The following is a 17,934-nucleotide window of genomic DNA, read 5'->3' on the forward strand; positions in this document are numbered from 1 at the left end:
CTCCCGTTTCGTGGTGATAAATAGTGACGTCATATTCCCCAAAACACCGAAAAAGCAATAGACGAAGAAAACCCATTTGTTGAATATGGTGAGAACTAATTCTAAGGCGGGATATTCACGAACTAAATCAGGTGCAATTGCAGATATAGAGGAGAAATCGTCTGTTGCAGACCATAAAGGAATCGTTCGGCCATCTTTGATGTTGTCGACCATTTTGAAATTGACGTCGCTGTCGATGATAAACTGAAATACGCCGACGAAGCTTGAATGATATACCCTCCGGACGTAGTGGACCGGCCTCGTCCTGTCATAAGGAGATCCAATTGGGATGATTGACGCAGGCAATGTACTGCCCCAGAAGTGAAGAGGAAAGATGGTAGGCCAAAATGTGTCGGTTCGGTATTTTCTCGTTGCTTAGACCAAAGGATTGACGGCGGCAATTTCAAATGAAACACAGACCGCTCTTCGTCGTCTGCTACCGGAGAAAAACCGGACTGTAAAATGGAACGTAAATATCGAGAAAGTTGGATTCGGGAATATTTTGCAGCGAAGCCATTTTTCGTGAAGCACGGAAAGGCTGCCAGCCTGAATAATAATCTGTCCTGCTCGTATCATAAATCGTGAAAATCAGTCCGGAATATTCATGTTGACGAGGATACCCGATCATCACACGCCATGTTTATCATCTCTCAATCAAACATTGTGCTTGGTCATTATTGACAAACTGGGAAATGGTGTACGACCACCTCTTTCTCCGCTGAAGACATCCTGGGTATAACCAGTGGTTTTCAATATACTCCGCCTCTCAATATTTTGTAACGACGAAGTAGTGAAAAATGCCCTGACTCTCTGGTTACGCTGAGAATAAAGCGTGTGCTATTTGACACCCGATATGACCTCAGGTGCATTTAATTTTTTTGTACCAGTCCGCGCCTTTGTTGTAATGCGGCACTTGTACAATATTATTTTTTTTGTAATGAAATGAAATCAGAGAAATTTGTGTATAATTTGCGAGAAGTTTTCCAAAAGTTATGAGTAAAAAACATTTTGCGGGATAGTGTCGAATGTCATATGTAGTTTTTACCCAACTCTCGAGGTAGAACGTCCTGAACCTCATGGTCTCTACTCCCTTTAAACAATCACGCTCTAATTTGTGGAGAAGAGCGAGATCAGCTCCAATTGTAGGCTGCAACTTTACCTTCCAAATCGACCACGCGCTGCAATCTTGGATACTGAACTTCCAGCGGTATTGCCACCGTAGCCTCCGCTCATATTGACGCGGGTTGTCTGGAAGCTTAGCAATGTCAATACCATTGAGGTTCAAAATGCAGTCTTGACCCTACTTTAAATTGTGTCACTGTGCGAGTTTGCACTACACTCCGGACGCAGTGGACCGGTCTGGTCCCCAGCATAAGGATATCCAATTAGGATGGCGCAAGGGACTGCCCCGGAAGCCTATAATGTAGTTTGCACGCGCTGGTCACGAAAGTCCATTCTGAGCTCCAGGGCCTTTCACTCGGCACTTGCCGATCTTAGGGAGAGGAACATACATTTTCAACGGAACCTGGTATTTGATGATGACCAAAATCTGGCTGGCTCTTAGTTTTTAGGGCTGACACTACAATAAAGACAACAATATATGTGTTGGAGAGTAATAGTTGAGGGACGTTATTATGTTGTGACATCGACAACAAGTGTAGAGCGGCTGTGTCTTGAACTGGAACAGGGTGTGCTCAGGCTAGGGATTGTGACATTGTCGGATGGTGCCATCTCTCACTAGACTCCCGGGGCAGTCCATTGCGTCATCCTAATTGGATCTCCTTATGGTGAGGGACGAGGCCGGTCCACTGCGTCTGGAGTGTATCTCTCACTGGAGAAAAGGGCGAGGCGGGCTGATTCTATTACCAGTCCTGTCAATGCGGCATCACATCCCTTGTGCTGACCGGTTTGTCGTCAGACTGGTTGTGACATTGTCCCTGAGTGTTTGTGACACTGGTGCCTGCTTTGTGATGTTCCTGTTGTTGTCGTCATGACAGCAAGTGTATGCGATGCTGATGTGTTTGTGTGTGCTAAAACTAGCGGTTCAGATATGCATTGGTCCCGATTTGTACACTCCGGACGCCGTGGGCGGCCTCGTCCTGTCGCCCGTCAGGGAAGGACGATCAGGATGACGGAATGGATCTGCATAGGAGTTTAGATGTGACACGACGCTTTTGTCTGACTGCCATAAGCAGGTGGGATGGTAGTCAGAATAGAACCATATATATGATGTTTGGTTTGAGGGGGGTCCTTTCAGACTGGTCATTGTGTGGCCCCCACATTTTCCTTCCAAGAGAGGCTTTGTGGCCGCTCATGTCATGACATTTTGACTGGTGCCCAGATTTTTGCACCCTGAGGAAATTAGGGGTTAATGTTCGCTTCTCCTGTATTGCAGGGTTTAATCCCTGATTTCCTCAGGATGAGATTTTACGTTGTTTCAACAGCATCATACCAGTCTCGATCCACACCCACATGATTGTGTTGTGACATAATATAAGCCTAATACCATTACGCCCCGCGTAGTGGCGCTGGGCGGCCGCTGCCGGGGGCCTAATTTTTGTATTTGGATTGGCAGGATCTTCGGCTAGGAATAAGTTTTAGTGTTCTAACGACGCCAAAAAATTCTAACAGTTGGTTTTTCGTATGATTATGAGTTGTCTCTGTCAGACATAAAGTACTGAAATTTGGTTGTTAGTATGGACAAGCAGATTTTATTCAAGAAAATATTCCATGTTTGAAAATCGACGACCAACTTCTTAGCAGTCACACGGAATGTACCGTAAGGTGGTGCCCTCTAGGGTCGCGAATGGATATCAATATCGATTCGCATGTGGTACGTGCGTGGTACGTCTTTGCCATGTTGTCGGTACGTATAAGCTCCGCCAGGTGGCCAGTGACGTGTAACCACTATTGGCTAGTTCCGGGCCAATCTTGACACTAGAGGCGCTGATTTCGCTGAATTTTTTTTATTTCGGCACTGGCGCGAGTTTGGTTCCGGGCTGAACGGGCCTCTCTCTAGCTCTGTAATGTAATCAAGGCCTAACATTTGGTTGTTAGTATGGACAAGCAGATTTTATTCATATTCCATGTTTGAAAATCGACGACCAACTTCTTAGCAGTCACACGGAATGTACCGTATGGTGGTGCCCTCTAGGGCCGTGTATGGATATCAGTATATCGATTCGCACGTGGTACGTCTTTGCCATGTGTCGGTACGTATAAGCTCCGCCAGGTGGCCAGTGACGTGTAACCACCATTGGGGGTTGGTTCTAGGCCAATCTTGACACTAGAGGCGCTGATTTCGCTGAATTTTTTTTATTTCGGCACTGGCGCGCGAGTTTGGCTCAGGGCTAAACGGGCCTCTCTGGCTCTGTAATGAAATCAAGAACTAATATCAGATCATTAACCCCTTATTGTCAGTTTGTGATACACTCCGGACGCAGTGGACCGGCCTGTAGATCTAATTAAATTAAGTCCTCCCATTATATTTGATCTCAAAAGTGCATTCGATCAAGACAGACAGTTTCCTTGCCCCATCTATTATTTGAATCATTATGGATTCAAGAATTGATCAGTTGATGACGAAGATATTTTTAATTATGCAAATGAATGACCAGCCTGATATTCAGCTAATGGTTTTTGCATTGAAAGGGTGTATGAAGCCAGTTCCCTATGCCGTAGTACATTTCGCCTACAAAATACAGTATGCATTCTCAATCCTCGGTGACGAGATTGGAAGTGCAAGTGCCCGTATGATCGGGCAAGATGGCGGATGAAGACTGCCATTTTCCTGAAAGCACGACAATAAAACCATTTTCTAACAAATATGCAACATTGTTTAGAGATTTCTATACCCCAGCCTGATAGATGTGAAGTCAGGTAATCAGTTAATGCTAAAATCAAATGTCTGCCCCATCTGTGAGAAAAGTTATGGCTGAAGAAAGTTGAGATTTCTGGTCTTAAATTTTCCATCGGTCTGCTCATTCGCTGCTCGGTGTGCTCGTCACGCATGTGGACAATGTCACGGGTGACGGTGTGTGTCCTCAATGATTGGTGATTACCGCATTAAGATAGTTCCGGTCGAGTGCCTTTCCTCGTTTGTTACATCATGGTCTTGATATTTAGGCCAAGGGTGCTGTGGCCCTGTGGGAATAAATAAAAATGACTGAAGAAACATGCCATATTCTCTATTCTGGGCTGGACTGGACGTGGGTGGACCAGAGCCAGAGGCAGAGGAAGTAACTGTAGGCCTTAGTAGGCCTACTGTTGAAGTGGGAAGATATTTGTTCAGCTTCTGCCATGCTTGACAAAGATCAGTGACTGGAAATCTTGTTGACGGGGTTTGTACAGGATTTTGTTTGAGGACAGTTTGCAGTGCGCAGACGAGACAATCCAATGGCGGATCCAGATGGGGTCTCCTGCATTTGGGAACGTTGTAGCCTGTTGTAACCCACGTTCAACAACTAGGCATGACAGGTGGAGGGGCAATGAAATGTACAGTGCTTCCTGCTTGTTATGGACTCCCTGCTTGACCCTGGGCACATCCGCAACAAAACCTATGTCCGGCAGATAGCAGAAGTGCTGTACATTTCATCGAGCTTCCCACTGAGACCAAGTGAGGGTGATTGAGTTAGTGCCTAAAGAGGTTTGATTATATGTTATATCTCGGCTTTCCAATTCATCCAATGCAAAATAATCGATACATTTTCTCTCATGTTTCAGGCTGGTGCCAGTAACCGCCCTTCTCAAGGAATAAGGAATAAGCAACAAAAGACGGTGAAACGTTTGAAACAGCACAACCACTTTGCTTGATTTATTTACTTGGTGCAATAATTTGCTGCTGTATCCATGATGAGCTCATCGCAAGACAATAAGGGCCAGATGCCTGGACATTGCCCAACACCGCCGATAACTTCGGCACCGTTATACGGACCTCAGCACGGACGTCACTTGCCTCAGGGGAGCCCCAGTCCGAGCCCGAGCAGTGCTTTCTTTCCGGCGCAATGTAGCACTGGGGGATTTAGTAATTACGGAGGCGATCCGCAGTCCCGGACACCTCCAACTCACCCGTCGTTAATGAGGCCACCGGCAGACGATGGACAGAATCTAAACGCCGGTTTTGGTTTTGATACGAAATATTTAGAGGACTATTTGAAAGTGATCGAGTCTTTCCAGGGTGGCGCTGGTGGCGATACTCGCAACTATTACGACTCGAGAAACTTTTATGACGCAAATCGGTCGTTGCAGAGTTTAGCTGACACTTTTAATTACATGTATGCTAATTCTCTGAGGTCGTCTGTTGGCAATAATTACCCCTCTTCCAACCAGCAAGAATCGTATGGTACTAGTCGTTCCCGATCAGTTGGGCTACCCCCGATGCAACAACCAATGCCGCAATCATCGCTGCGTCATTCTGACTTGCACGCGTCGCAGAATGATCTTCGTCATTCGGGAGATATGCAGATGCAAACTCAGAATGATTTTCAAAATATTCAACCAAAGATGGAGATGCCGGAGCCCCCGGACCCCCCAAACCATACCCATAACAACGTTCATGGCCTCCCGCCAATGTCAAGCGCTTCCTGTCGGATGAACATGAACACTAATAATGTTCCGAGACGATCAAATTACCTTGACAGCAATAGTCACATGGACTCGATGGAGCTCCCGAGGAATGGCGCAGTAAGTGACCACATGGACAGTCCGCCAACGCCTAACTCGGTGTCGCAGCCCGTGGTGACAATGTCGCCGCCTCTCCACACCCCCACAGAGCCAAACCATTCGGTGAACACGCCAATCGAAACGAACAACGTTGCAAGTACGAATAACCATACCAACAGCAACCATGCTCCTATCAAGCTGAAGATCACAGTGCCCCCTATTTCCAGTCAGGTAAACGACAAAGATAGTGATGCCGATGGATCTGATAACGATTCTGATATCGATGATGTAGAACTTAGTGATGAAGATGCTTTGTCGGAGGCATCGGACCCGGACGATGTTGCAGACAGCGACATGAGCTCCATCGATGATCACGATGATGATTTGGACGATGATGATGATCTTAACGACGATATCAAAGATGAACCATTGAAAAGCGATCCCGATGATACGGATGATGAAAAGACGGATATTGAAGATTACAGCGACTACAAGCGGGAAAACGGCAACGGTCTGTTGACTGACATCAAAGAGGAGGTGCTTGAGAAGGACGAACTGGACGAGGTGATCCCGGCAAAGAAGCGACGAGGCAGGAAAGCAAAACCACAGCGCGTGATTCCCGATGGCGAGAAGAAGAAGAGAGGTCGGCCTCCAAAAGATGGCGTAGCGAAACGAGAGCGAGATCCTTCAAAAGTAAGGAAAGGGAGACGTAAAGGTAAAGGAACAAAGGTTTGTGAGAAGTGTGGTCGCAAGTTTGAGCGTAACGATACGTATCAGCGCCATCTGTTACAGCATGATACCATTCAGATGTTCGAGTGTAATATTTGTGGGTGTAAGTATGAGCGTCAGGAACATTTGACACGTCACCATAGATCGCACACTGGCGTCACCTATAGGTGTGGTTATTGTGACATGTCGTTCAAACAGCAGCGCCCATACCGGGATCACATGCTGTCACTGCACGGTCAAAAGAAGCCGTTTATCTGCACCTATCCCGGATGCCTGTTTCGCGCAGCGACACCATCGCAGGTCGAGAAGCATGCGGAAATTCACGGGCCCGAGAAACATTACAAATGCGAAAAATGTGGCCGCGATTTTGCGCAGGTTAACGGGTTGCGCTCGCATCAGCGCAGCTGCTACGAGAAGCGTCAATACTTATGCGACTATTGCGGCGCCAAGTTCAATTTTCTCGGAAGTTTGAAATCGCACCGTTACATCCACACTGGCGAAAAACCGTACGCGTGTTCTGAATGTGACGCGCGATTCACCGATCATCGCAATTTACGGCGTCACCGTTTGATCCACGAGAATGCGTACCCATACCCGTGCGAATTCTGTGACAAGAAGTTCCGCCATTCGAATTCGTTGAAGGCGCACAACAAGATGCATCAGAATTGTACGCAGTGGGACCGCCCGCCCGAGGTTCACCCGAGTCAACATCCGGGCCCGATGCCCGCGATGGAGTACCTTTTGGCCAATGTAATGAACCAGGCAACTTTGAACCAAGCAGCGATGAATCCTGCTACATGTTGAAAAATGCCAGGCGACCCTCCGATAGCTTGGAGGAGGCATTTTAAAGTTGTCGGCTTAGGCCTTATTGCTCAGAATAGCAATTGTCGAGAAATTGTCAGCTAGGAGAAGAGGCGTGTCTCCTGTTTTACGACGTTTGGGTATGTTGCCATGACGATCAGGGGTCTTAGCAGTTTCGGGATGGTTTGGATGCATCTTGAATCCAAACAGTAGATTTAGACTCGTTGAGAAACTTTACAGCTGCTAACGACAGAAAATAGGTGAATGAATAAGGTCAGATTTTAAGATGCAAATTGATTAATTGGTTAATTGATGGATTGGAGGGTGATGCTGAGTGCTAGGGGGGACTGTGCTGTCGAGGACAATATTTTAGACCGGGTTTCGCTTTCTGGTTACCGCCAGTAGCAACCCTAATTGGTGCTTATGGTAAGATACGATTCGCTGGCTTTCCCCTGGAAACGAGGTTTATTAATAGCGATAAAACACAGTAATGGCTGTGCGATGGAAAATATTCTACGATTTTACCACTGAGTGGTATGATGGACAAATTTATTGATCATTTGAAAATGTTGGGTAGAATTAAGCTGAGGTGGTGTCCACGTTTCGCTCCAATTAAGAAAAACAGAAAAGGGCCAGTTTACTCCCAACAGAGTTGGATTAAATTGGCTTTATGAATATAAAGATGTTTCACTTCTAATCCAAAGAATAATGCATATTTAGAAAATTATAGGGAAGGACATGGCCTTGATTGTAAGACCTAATAATTTGAAAATCAGCGAAATATTAATCATCTATTGATGTTTGAAGTGTACTGCCTGGTGGCACCACCTATTAGATTGGTTGGAAATGATTGAATTGGGTAGAATAATTGGCGAATCCATATCTTGGACAGGCGCTGCGAAAGATTTTGGTCAAGAATCATGACGATAATTTGTTGTACATAACATTTATTGAACAATTAGACTTTTATTCTATATCGCCACGGCGCGCGTCGAAGTTTTAAACACAATCAAAGTAATTTCGTATATTAACCGAAAGTTATACACTCTGTATACACCTATATGTCACTAGTGTAACAGTTCTTTTGGATCCCTTACTATTCATGTATATGTTATCTATAGGCCTAGCTACATCTGCATGTATCATGATCGACTAAATTTTAGTTCAAAATCGATTGCTTTGAGTTTGAATTTTGAAATGAAAGTTGACAAAGTAGGGGTTTTGATTCGTTGATGATTTGTTGATTTATAGTCAGTAGAAGATCAGGAATGTATTTTTGGGTTGGTTTGATTTCTTAGCTAGTCAACCTTGGCGTTTCATAATGTGTGCTTGCTAGAGGAAAAAACGACAATCGATTTGGGCCTTCATTCAGGGGGTTGTGTTTAAAACTCAACTGGGAAAGCCCAAAGGGGTGAATGACTGCTTGCCCAAAAGTAAAAAAACTACACCCACTATAAAGTTTGTGTGGTCAGTACGTTTTGTATTGACATCAGAACTAATGAGTTGCTATTAGTATTAGGTGTGTTGTGGTTTAGAGGGACTCCCAAGACTCATTATGAATTGCAGGGTTCGTCTTTAATTTGATTTATTTTTGTGATTTCGTAGCTTGAAATGGTACAGCCAGTTGAATAGTTGAACGAGAATTGACTTAGGCAGTGCAGACGGCGATTCACTATACATCTTTTCCGATAAGTTTCTTTGGCCTTGTGTTATGTGTAACATATATCAAACTATTATATGTCGTATAGAATATAAGTATTATGGCTTCATGTGCTGTGAATGTTTACGTTAGAGAATTTTGATATATTGCTAGAGTTTCTTTGAAGGGAGTTTTTGTCACAGCTAAAAATTGCTTTTCTCCTTCCCTCGAGTCAAAGGTCTCAAAGGAAAAGATCGGATTCTTATGCTCAGGCACCATCATTTAGGCTTATTCCTTTTGGCATTGATTTTTGAAATCGGTTGGTTGGGTTGATTTTCCCTTGACAAGGCAGAGCATGACCTACTACCAGTGATGTTTGAATCATAAGTAAGACATGTAAGGAAAACTTTTTCTAGCATTGATAGGAATGGGACTGTCCCGTGATAGCAATGGGACTGCCCAGATTGTTTTTTTTTGTTTAAAAATGGACATTTGATATGATTCGAGACTTCTTTTCTTGCCTACCTATCTTGTTTAGTTTAAAATCCCTTAAAAATCTATGGTTATGTTTTTCTTCAAATTTTCCTTTCTTAATTTTAAGTTTGGTTTTGATTCAAGTTTCCAGGAATCCCTTGTTTGTTTTCCAGAGTGAACTCCACGGTTTTTCTCAGTGTTCTTTCTCTAGGACTTTCCTCACCTCATGTTTGTCTTGAAGTTTTCTCAAGCTATGTTGCATGTTTTAGTTATGCTGTTCTATCAGTATCAGTCCCTGTGAGTTCTTTGCGGGCAAGCATAAAAAGCTTTATTGCAGAATGGGACCCTACTTGTACAAGACTTCCTTTGAGTTGCAGGGTGAACCAAAACCAAAATATTGAAGTGGTTTAAGGGTTGACCGTGGGGACCACCACACTGGCTAGAACTTGGAAACCTGATCCGAGATCTTTCAAAACAGAGTGAATGCCAATTTCAAGGTTGGGAAGTAGTTCTTTGTTTGCCAAAGAGCAGCCTCCCAGGTTTTAAATGGACATTCACTTCATTTTGAAGGAGTTCTCATTGCTGTAGGATTTCAAGTTCTGGCAAAAATGGTGGTACCTATGGTCAGCCCTTTAGGCACCCTCCCTCTCTCCAGTACCTTTTCTATGCTTGTCCACTGTAGAGTTGCCATAGTCATGACTTGATTCATGTAGTGTTTGTTATCTTTTTACGACATGTTATAGTCAACTTTGTATTCAACTTTTAGTGTATTCTATACTTCATTTAAATTGCACCAAAAAGTCTATATCATTATACCTACACCAACTGTATGTAAACCTTGAGCACAAATCAATGTTTATACCCAAGTTTTGAGCCGGACAAATGAATTGAAGTAATATTTCGCAGTTCTCGCGTATGTTCGTAAAAATTTAATTCAAAATGCGCGCTCGTTATATTACAAGTACAAACTTCGCCTCTAGAATCAGAATTAATGAGTTCCCATGCACTTTCGGGCCCTGTTCACGGAGAACAAAATTAGAAACGATTACAGCGCATGATGGAGTAATGATCTTTTCAAGCGCAAAGTTGCTGCCACATCACAAGAATACTTTGCAAAAAGTAAGCGTGCATTTTCGGATGCTTTACTCGATCTACGATGGAGTTGTTCGAGCGCAAGGCAGGCGTCATGAAAAATCGCGATCAGGTGCAGATAAACTAGCCGAATTTATTCGGAAATGCTTCGCGTCGGGAAAAATTCCTGTGGTACTGAAATGTTAAAAGGATTGAGTTTGTTTTGTATTGACTGTCTGTAAATGTACATGCTGTTTTTCTCCAACAGAATCTTTTGAAAAGCTACTCACTTTCAAATAGGTCAAGTCCATTTGGGTAGCGTGTTTACCTTTTGCCCACTGGAAATGCTAGGGCCAACCTATCACAATAGGTGGCAGAAGTGAAAGAACCAGGTTAAAATGAAAGCAAGTGGTGCTAATTTAGCTCTGTCTGGCCCCACAGTGTGCCTTTTGATGACGGAGTTGGTGTCATGGATGGAATAAAAATTTCACACTAAAGAAGATCTTCCCTCAGTAAAAGCGTTATCTCCTTTGGTCAATTTGATCTACATTTAGTGTCAGGACTTTAAACACCAACTTTACTGTTAAAACCAATTGAGCAAGCGGTCCATTTTGTATTGGACTGTTAGCATAGTCCTGCCACCAGCAGCAATCAATCCCTCATTGACACCCCATCTGTTGTTTACAAGCAGTCTTTATTGTATTCTCTATCTGTATAATTCTACTTTATTCTGTGTACTTTGCATTTATTCTCATGTAATAATGATTATCATATGACTTATTCTACTCTTAGAAGCACTTGAACAACAAAAGTTTTCAATTCATCTTATGTTACAGTTCCAAAAACTTGTCTGAATCCAAAGATTTTGATATGTACGTGTATGGTATAATCCCAATTTAGTCTGGAGAAAAAAGAAATTTAGTCAGTGTTAGTGTCAGTTTGATACTAATACCAGTTGGTGGTGTTTGGCTGTTTTGTTTGTGAGTGTAGCTTTATGGTTCAAGCTCATTTTCAGTCCGAGAACGCTTTGCCACTAAGATGCGGTGAGCACTTGATTCTTGCAAACCATCCAAGTGAACAAGGAGACAACTCTCTCTCCCAAACATGAATTTGTAGGGCCAAGTTTTTGGGATCATTTCCAAACTCGAATGCTCTCGGTCTCTCAATGGGTGGAAGAAAACATAAAGTTACATATCTGACCTGTCTGTCCCAAGTTGTAATCTGACAATTTTGTCTCTGGGGTTCATTTTCACCACCCTGTGTTAGGAATTGATGTTCCATTTGTTACAGGTAAAAGTGTGGATAATAGCAAAAAGGGATAAGTTAATATGAATCTCTCAAAATAGTAACATGGGTCATGGTAGAAGGTCCAGTGGTGTAGCAGTAGACAGCATTCCCAAACAGACCTAAGAGAATTATCAAACTCTCAGGAATGCTGTACATCACCAGCAATAATGTCCTCAAAGACTGCTTTGTTTTGTTAAATCTTGGCTGGATAGCTTTTATAGTTGTATGAAGTTATCAAAGACTATGATATTGATATTATTGTGTACAATGAATAATTCGAGCATGCTAATTTTTCCACAGATTTCTTCTACATTTTTACCCTGCTAATGTGTTAAAGGTAATAAAAATAGAGATTTCCGCTATTGGCTATTGTGGGAGATAAGAAGTGGTTTGATTTGAGACTGATCCTGGGCTGTGTTGGTGCAGCTAAGTTAGTTGAGGTGCGAGTGTTTCTCGCAGGCGTATTGCAGGTAAAATAGACCTTTCTACATGCGGCTCTCACCTGGCTTAATTGCATCAACACAGTTTATTGTTCTTCTTGTTGTGAGGGAGAAATTCAAACAATGTTAAAGGTAACTCCACATTTCATAAAGGTAACTCCACAGGTCATATTCAGTGATACACGTCAAAAGAAAGTCACGCTGAATAGAGGGAAAAAAAATTTAGGAATGGCCTAAATTATCATGAAATATCAGTTTTTTGCGGGGAAGTTGTATTGAATTTGAAAACGATTGAAATTAGAAATTATGCCTATGACCAAAAATGAAATTATAGAAAAGAAATATTTGACAATGATTCAAATCTATAATGAATTTAATAACTAGTCGTACGATTGTTTATAGTGATTATGAAGCATAGAAACTTTGGGTCCTTAGTTTTAAATACAGGGTGGTTTCTATATTGGTGGTCTTAGCTTTTATGTTTGTTACATACATTGAATTCAATTAGATATTGTCGGAGAGATGTGTTCTTTTCTCAGTGCTTGGCTGCGGCTGTTTGAAAAATATTCGGTGGTTGTCCCAATTTAAAAAGTGATGGGTGCCTGTCATTGACAAAATGTTATGGTAATGATGTTATTTTTGACATGGTTCATGGTTACAATAATGACCACAAAGATATTGGGTGTGTTTTCGTATGAAATTTTATTGCAAAATTACCATTCTTGATATTGATTTTCTATCTGAAATGGTTATGGAAAAGTCATTCATCTTTTATGGCCATTATCGTGTACTGAAACAGAGCAACTATACTAAATTCCCTTCTACATGTATTTCTGATGTGCTAGGTAGATTTGAGAGGCTCACGAATGACTGTGGTATTCTGGTAGTATACTCAGGCCTTTCAATTACGTGGAAACCTCTACACCCTGTAGTTTTTTAGCCCATTTTGGGGACATGTTTTTTTGCTTTTTAGCTTAATTTGGCGACATTTCATCGCGCCAATTTGCCTGAACAGCGACGTCATAAATCAAAGTTAGTGACTGATATCACCCCATACACCTGAAAAATCATAATTTTAGGGTAAAACTATAAAATTAGGCCATTTGGATGAGATTTGGTTATGTTAGGGGTCAAAAAACGCTTCAGGGGGTCATATTATTAAAAAAAAAATAAAAAATTTAGGGGACCTAATTTGGGGACATCCTGTACGGCCTACACCGTTATACGGTGTAGGAATCATGTAATTGAGAGGCCTGATACTTGCTGAAACATTGAACAAGGGCATTTCTCTGCCTTTTGAATTACTTTGCCATTTTGTGCCATGGATTATGGTGTTGAAGGTTTTTTTAAGCGCTAAGAAGACATCTCTCTGACTAATGATGTATCATTATGTGCAGCGTATAATTGTACTTATAAATGTAGTTTTAGTTGTGTTAGCTTGTTCTGTTGATGAGACAGGAGGCCGTGATAGATTGGGTAAAAGGCTTTAAGCCAACAGTTGGTTTTTTGGGTGATTTTCCTCTAAAGAACCAAACTGTTTAAAACTGTTTTTAAGATAAGTTGGTTCAATTGCAACTTAGAAAAGTGTATATATTATTTGGCCAGGCTTTTCAATCAAATTTTTATCTTAATAGATATGTGATGAAATTTGCTAAAAACCGCTAATGAAGTACTGAGGATTGAAACCCCACAATCCTTCTTTAAAACCATGGACTTAGCATATCAAGGCTTTAGATTACGTATACCAACCCACGCAGTTCTGGCTATCTGTCAAAACTGCTGTTGCCTAAAGCATCTTACACTTGATGTGTTGAAATTTTGGCCTTTGTCATTGACCAAGTTTGAAACCGAGAATGAAATGAAAGTCGAATTTATTATTTTATCTTATATGATCCAAGAAGTTACATCAACAGGACAAACTAAGCATACACATCTTTGGATTGTGTTCCCCATATCACAGAGAATTGTTGTAGTTTGCCATATTGCTGAGGAAACAGAAGGATGGAGTGCAAGTTTGTTCAGGGTGTCACAAAGTTAAGGTTTAGCTTGCTAATTGATTGAATATTTCTAGCAGTTCAGGAATGCTATGGCTTTTTTGGCAGTCTGTTGCCACTTTGCATTTAGCAGGTGATTTGGGAGGGCTTTATTGGGTGAAAGTTGTCACAGACCTGTTTTAATATGGCGTACCCCTGGGTTGCAAAAACTCAGGGTGTCCTCTTATTTACCTCAGAATTGATATGTAGAAGGATTGGCCAATAATTGTGCAAGACTGCCTTTCAGTGAAGTTTGAAAATGGGTGTATCTGTGAATAGAATGAAGAGAAACTGGGTTTGATTGTCAAAACAAAGAAAGAATTGTAAGTTTGACAGCAGTTAGATTTAGAATTCAAAATTGAATATGTGCCATTTGGGCATCTGTAGTACAACTCTGCCAGTGGTCAACTGTTTAACTATTTAAAACTGGAAGCTTGCTTTGAGAAATTGCTTTGGGAGGATATTCAATTCCGTGTAGACATGGTATGGAGTAAGAGTGTTTTTTCCTGATTGACAGTTACCCTTGTAAGGACCTGTGTCTTCAAGAGGCTTTGGTAGGCCTTCAGCAATTTTCCGCTGTAATTGGCTAGTCATCTGATGGCTCAAGTGAGAGCGATGTTTCCTTGAAGTGTGCATGGAGTCCCTCGGTAACCAGACATCCTCAGCAATATGGCAAACCCTCTCGCTGATATGGAGAACAGCATCTGTGGGGTGATATATCATTAGTTACTAAGTGGTCGTGATTTTCTCTCCCATGTATTGTGTAATTTGTGAATGAACTTGTGCCACTGATTGTTATATGTATTCTTAGCATCACAACATGTATTGTGTAGATCATGTGCTTACTCAGCACAATAAAAAATTGTCATGTTTGTAAAATGGTGGTATTTTTCTTTTCATCATTGTGAAAGAGATGGTGCCTAACAGAATGAGCAATACCAGTTATCACGCTGCTCAATCATACAACCGTACCCCCCTCAATCATACAAACGTATCCCCCTTCAATCATACAACCTTATCCCCCCCCCCCGCTAAATACAGCCCTGCTGAAAAGAAAGGAATAGATGACCCAAGAACATAAACAGTGGACTCCTATGCAGTCCATTTGTCATCCTGGTTGTCTCTCCTCGTCATCCTGATCCTCTTATGAGGTGACAGGACGAGGAACAGTTTGGCAACATGGACACAATAAATATACTGTAGGTTGTGTTGGTGATAGAGTACAGATGAATGGGAGGTGGAAGTGGTGGTTTGCCCCAAAAGTATGAGCCAAGTCACATTCTGTATTGCCTTCGTATAATACATATTTGGTATTCTGTGAAGGCTGCCTGAACATTAACAATGACAATGTTGTTGCTTGCTAACTATCCCGTTTAGTCTACCCAGTCGTGAGTCAAGGAGAGGTACATCACAATCATGAAGCCTCAGTTCAGTAGACTGATGTCTGTCCTCTCTGGAGTCCTCCTGAACCAGGCAGGTCTGTGCACGTCTCCATTAGGGTGAAATAACTTTTGCTGGAATGGCACTACATATTTCTGTACATCAGTTTCTCATGTTGCCGTTTAGCGGCGCTGATGTTCATTGTTTATCATGGCGACCAATGTTGCAGAATTTGGCATTTGTGCCGAAAGAACTGTCTTTTCTGACTCCACACCTGAAGATGTGGCGTATGCCAAGAGTTTCTGGCAATCTATTCAACTTCATCCGCCAATAGAATCCAGGTTGGTGTCGGGAAACGTCAAGCAGAGGATGAAAACGGTCAATGAATGTAAGTTTGTGATATGGCATACCGTATGGGGCGCCGTTTTTACATTCATGCAATTGCAAGCGTGGCGTGATAACACTGAATCAGATGTCATACTCCTGGGTATTGATAAGCAATGTATGGTGAGAAGTGACTACATTAAATGAAAGAGGTGCGATCCTTTTGGAAGTCAAACTCACAAACTTTTGATGCCACTGACGTCCCTGAGCCTGATGAGGCCCTATCCTATTCCTACATGGCTACAGGTGTGTGGCTTATTCATTATTTTTGTTCTGTTCAAAATCATTCAGCCAATGCTTCTTTTTTCAGGCAGCCAACCTCCACCTGTTGATAAATTAGAATATCCGCCAAGTAAGTATATTCAACATGTTTTAAACATCACACTCACAGGGTAGCCCCTATAGCCTACCCCCTTGCCAAGTCTTTCAATGTAGCAGGCAGCAGATTAAGCACACCTGGTTTGTCTATGAGATACTATTTTATTTCTTTTTCATCCTGTACATGAACTTGGTAACTTACTCACTAACCACCGATCAATTAAAAATTGAGACAAAGAATAGTATAGTATAGTCAAATTAACTGACATGTCTGTTTTATTCCAGAATTAGTTCAATTCCTTACCAAAGCTCATGAGGAAGAAAATCAAATTCAGCAGGCAAAACTTCAAGAACTATGGAATAAAAAACAACAATCTCAGGCACTATTGGAAAAGCAGCGGAGGGAGAGAATTAGGGTGAGTTGGCTGTTGAAATACTTTCAGCACCATTCCGACACAGATCTTTCTTCAGGCCAAAAATCCCCCCCTTGAGCCGTTCATCAGACATTTCTTAGACAAGATAGTGTCAAGTCTTTAAGTCAAAGTGACTAAACTAGTTTAAAAAAACCATTCTAGCCCAGGTGTAATCAGTTATTGACTGTTAACAACGTTCACAATGTTCCCAAACAAAAATCTGTTAAATTTGCTTTTGCAGAAAGAAATGGTTTCGTCTAACAAAGTCAAAGGTATCAAACGGCCGGAGCCAGTTCCCCTTGCTGCTGACTCCGGAAATGAAGAGGAGGACCCTGCAGACTGTTTAAAACAGATCGACGAATTCGATAGAGAAAAAGGAATTCCAAATATAGACTCGGATTCGGATTGAGGTGATAGGACAATGCGAACTGTGATATAAATCAAGGAAAAGTCATCCAGGAATCTGCATGGTGTTTGCCACATGTGATATTTTTTTGGTGAGAATCATATTCAAAGGTACAAGGTTCAGCCTAGGCATCCTTATTCGGTCCTCAAGGAATAGACATGAGTTTTCTTACAGAGACATTCCAGGGGTTAGGTTCGGTTCAACGAGTGGTATCAATCTGTGAGTAACAACAATTCCATGTTCTGTAAATGTTTATTAAGTTTCAATTAAAATTGTATATTGAATACATATGTTTCTATGGTTATTTAAGGGCTTCACAGTATATTCCATATTATCATTACGTGAGATTGGAACATTCTGTCTAGCTCAAGAGTTTACCTCAACAAAAGATGTTTGGAGTACAACACATCTTTAGAGTTGACGGCTTTCTCTCCAGAATGGAGAGACTTTGGATTATTGGATGGCACAGAAGGACAAGTTTTATCATTAATTGGATCCCATTGTACTTTGGTTTGGAAACAATGGTCCCAATTGATACAGGCGCCTCTAATGCTGGATAGATCCTATCCTTTGGTATGTTGTTTGGGGCAACTTGCATGTGCGGTTTTCCAGGTGGAAGACCTCACAATGCTTCCACCAAGCACAGAGAGCTCTGGCCAATCCCTGCATGTCAAAGAGGTGTTCCTGTCGTGGAAAGGATCTATGGGGCCTTTTGATAAGAACTTGGGCAGTAGTACTCCATCGCTGACGGAATGACCATGAAAGACAATGGGACACCCAGCACTGGGGACAAATGGACTGACCGTAGTCATGTGACTAACCCTCAGTGACAAGTCTCTCTCATTCAGAGTCAACAGTC

At 42.1% G+C, this 17,934-nt stretch overlaps 2 protein-coding genes across 2 annotated transcripts; both read left to right on the forward strand.

The window, feature by feature from the left end:
• The first annotated feature begins 3,812 nt into the window (after positions 1 to 3,812).
• LOC135502084 (zinc finger and BTB domain-containing protein 11-like) lies at positions 3,813 to 15,053 on the forward strand. Its single transcript, XM_064794625.1, has 2 exons — positions 3,813 to 3,918; positions 4,762 to 15,053. The coding sequence occupies exon 2, from the start codon at positions 4,888 to 4,890 to the stop codon at positions 7,231 to 7,233; it is 2,346 nt and encodes a 781-aa protein (XP_064650695.1). The 5' UTR covers positions 3,813 to 3,918; positions 4,762 to 4,887; the 3' UTR covers positions 7,234 to 15,053.
• Positions 15,054 to 15,764: 711 nt separating this feature from the next.
• Positions 15,765 to 17,359, forward strand: LOC135502231 (cilia- and flagella-associated protein HOATZ-like). Its single transcript, XM_064794890.1, has 4 exons — positions 15,765 to 15,942; positions 16,249 to 16,290; positions 16,542 to 16,672; positions 16,911 to 17,359. The coding sequence occupies exons 1-4, from the start codon at positions 15,765 to 15,767 to the stop codon at positions 17,076 to 17,078; spliced, it is 519 nt and encodes a 172-aa protein (XP_064650960.1). The 3' UTR covers positions 17,079 to 17,359.
• Positions 17,360 to 17,934: the final 575 nt, after the last annotated feature.

Source organism: Lineus longissimus, chromosome 18 (genome assembly GCF_910592395.1).
Source record: "Lineus longissimus chromosome 18, tnLinLong1.2, whole genome shotgun sequence".
NCBI classification, from domain to species: domain Eukaryota; kingdom Metazoa; phylum Nemertea; class Pilidiophora; order Heteronemertea; family Lineidae; genus Lineus; species Lineus longissimus.

Coding starts and splice junctions, on each gene's coding strand:
- LOC135502084 (XM_064794625.1), top strand. CDS start 4,888: ATGATGAGCTCATCGCAAGACAATAAGGGCCAGATGCCTGGACATTGC.
- LOC135502231 (XM_064794890.1), top strand. CDS start 15,765: ATGGCGACCAATGTTGCAGAATTTGGCATTTGTGCCGAAAGAACTGTC. Junction 15,943..16,248: donor GATGAAAACGGTCAATGAAT/GTAAGTTTGTGA, acceptor TTCTTTTTTCAG/GCAGCCAACCTCCACCTGTT. Junction 16,673..16,910: donor AGCGGAGGGAGAGAATTAGG/GTGAGTTGGCTG, acceptor TTGCTTTTGCAG/AAAGAAATGGTTTCGTCTAA.